Source organism: Atta colombica, unplaced genomic scaffold (genome assembly GCF_001594045.1).
Source record: "Atta colombica isolate Treedump-2 unplaced genomic scaffold, Acol1.0 scaffold49, whole genome shotgun sequence".
NCBI lineage: Eukaryota > Metazoa > Arthropoda > Insecta > Hymenoptera > Formicidae > Atta > Atta colombica.
In genome coordinates this window covers 507,837-510,278 of record NW_017259538.1, presented here as the reverse complement: position 1 = coordinate 510,278, position 2,442 = coordinate 507,837, and the positions used below count along the sequence as shown (strand labels likewise).

Here is a 2,442-nt window from a genome sequence, read left to right as displayed (position 1 = left end):
AAGATCCTAAACAGCATATAAAACTGCAGCTATAAAAAGTATATCTAAATCTGTATTTAAATTTTAAAATGTCTTGTTTCAAGTACAAAATGCTTTGTGAATTTTTGTTTTAAGTCTATGGCACATGATATATTTTTTCTTACCAAAATTGTTTGCATGTCAGTAAATTAGAAATTCTGTGTATGATGCAATTCTAATAATTTACTAAAATGAAAGCAATCCAGCAGAAAAAAATGCATCATGTGCGGTTTTACAGTCATATGTAGGTTTTATGGTAATTGATAAATGAAATTTTTCTCCTCTCTCTCTCTCCTCTCTCATGTTTTTATCAACAATTTAAAACTTCATAGTACTAATTGTATAGATTGTACACTGAAAAGAGTTTGGTTGCATTTTAAATTGGAATTTAATTTTGGTTAAAAATGGACAAATCAGAATTTTCTGATTGAGTCCATTATAATTTCTAGTTGAGATAGTCAAAAAAACTGACTTCTGATTGATATGATCAGAATCTTTTCCATTTTCAACCAAAAAACTTTTTCAATGTACAATTGCCGAAATCGAAAGTTAAACAAATGAGTTATTTACAAGACAAAACGCAATTTCGAGTTATCGTTGCACATAGCTAAAAAAAAAATGTCTACTCACCTAAAAGCGCCTGATGAGGTTCGGCCATCTGTATTAGTGCCGAGTCTTTCTTGTTGTAGAGGATCTTTACGCGCTGTACATCCCCGTAAACGCCTATATGCACAATACGCAAATTTCTCTTTAGTAAACTCTGGTAGCGACAAACCGCACATTCTTTTTAGAGAAGTTGCTTTGAGGGTTATCGAAGATGAACGGGACAATATTTCAGTCGATCGAAATCGGGGTACGATCGGATCTAAGAATCGGGACATGCAAGAGGCGAGCGATTCGGCTAAAAGCTTTATTTTCAAAGTACAAAGTTATACGGTTTACAAAATAAAAAATTGTAATTATTCATATTAATAGTCTCTTTGATACTTTTATTTCGTACATCATTTTTATGTAACATTTTCTTTTTTAATAATAATTTGCTAACAAAACTAGAAAAGCTAGAAAATAAATAAACTAGTCAATAAATAATTTGCAATTATTAATCTTCATAATCCAGTAAATTTTTGTTAAAATAAAACGCATTAAAAATCAACGAACAGCAACAATTTATTATATATGTTTCCACGAAGTTTAATTCATTTAAATTTTACATTTTTCGATATTACGTAGCTGCTTAGCGAAATGAATGAAATTTTTGCTGGCTAAAAGTCGAAAAATGGATGTCTACGGGACGGACAGAAAATTTTTAATAATTTTTTAAAACGCGCTCTGTAACGCAGTACGTGACTTTTGTACGTTCGTCTGCAATTATCCGGGAAAATCTGCATAACAATCGTTCACGGAAAGGAGAAACATGACCGCAGCCGAGTCGCTACGCCTCGTTAATAGTGAGTTTCCTATGGAATTACGTAAAATAAGCGAAAGCTTATGTAATATTAAAGGTTGTGTGGAACTGATATTAATAAAATATGAATGAAATAATCTGTATAAAGAGATGCTTGGAAATGGAGATCTATGAGAGAACATGTTCGATGTCGATATGGCGACATGACGATGATGATGACGGTATGACGGGTGATCATGATTTTGCGAATGGAGTAGCTTGTAGTAATAAAATAAGTTGAAATCACGAAAATATCGAAAGAGTACGGATTAAACGTTAATCAGAGTTATGGCGGATGTCTCACGGAGAGTAAAACATGACGAGAGGGAAAGAATGACGATGCTCGAGTTTTGTGAGTTGCCGAAAAGAAAAAAAGAGAGTGAAAAAATCATACAAATAAAACAAAAAATAAATAAATAAAGTGAAATAAAAATAAAACCGAGGAAGAAGGAAGAGATCTTTTCTTTCTTTTATTATTTTTCAGTATGAAACGTAAATCTCGGACGTGACAATCGTATGAAAGAGATTCTACGTTGGCATGTTCCGTTTTGTGCGTGTAACACGTTTGTCTTGTTCGTCTCTATCGCGAAGAATATGACTATGTGACCGAATAAAAAAAAAATGTTCAGACGAATGTCTTCATCTGCCATTTTTTATCTCTTTTCTTTTTTTCTATTTCAATTAAATTCGCGCGTACAGCGAAATATTTCCGGGATGTAATGTGTCGCGTATCGCGCGTCCATGTAATGTGTTGCGTAGGTGTGAGAACGCGAGGGTGTAAATATAATAATTAATAATGTAATATAATTAATAATATAAATGTGGAGACGTACCAAACAGGGTAAAGAGAGCGTCAGGCGTGACCATCTACACAGAGAACAGACAGAGTCCAGTCAGTAGTCAGCGAGTATAATAGGATTTAAATGTAAAAGTGTTGATGTGCGCACAAGATTCGCGTTTTTCAAGTTCTCGCATTAGCT

At 33.2% G+C, this 2,442-nt stretch overlaps 1 protein-coding gene across 2 annotated transcripts in view; it reads right to left on the bottom strand.

Moving 5' to 3' along the window:
- Positions 1–2,442, bottom strand: part of LOC108691672 (polypyrimidine tract-binding protein 1) — a 381,205-nt gene that overhangs the window by 1,690 nt on the left and 377,073 nt on the right. For both annotated transcript variants that reach the window (XM_018199534.1, XM_018199535.1), the window contains exons 11-12: positions 2,296–2,329; positions 649–741 (exon numbers count right to left, since the gene is read on the bottom strand). In XM_018199534.1, the coding sequence (XP_018055023.1) occupies positions 649–741; positions 2,296–2,329 (127 nt within the window). The remainder of the gene's footprint in view (positions 1–648; positions 742–2,295; positions 2,330–2,442) is intronic.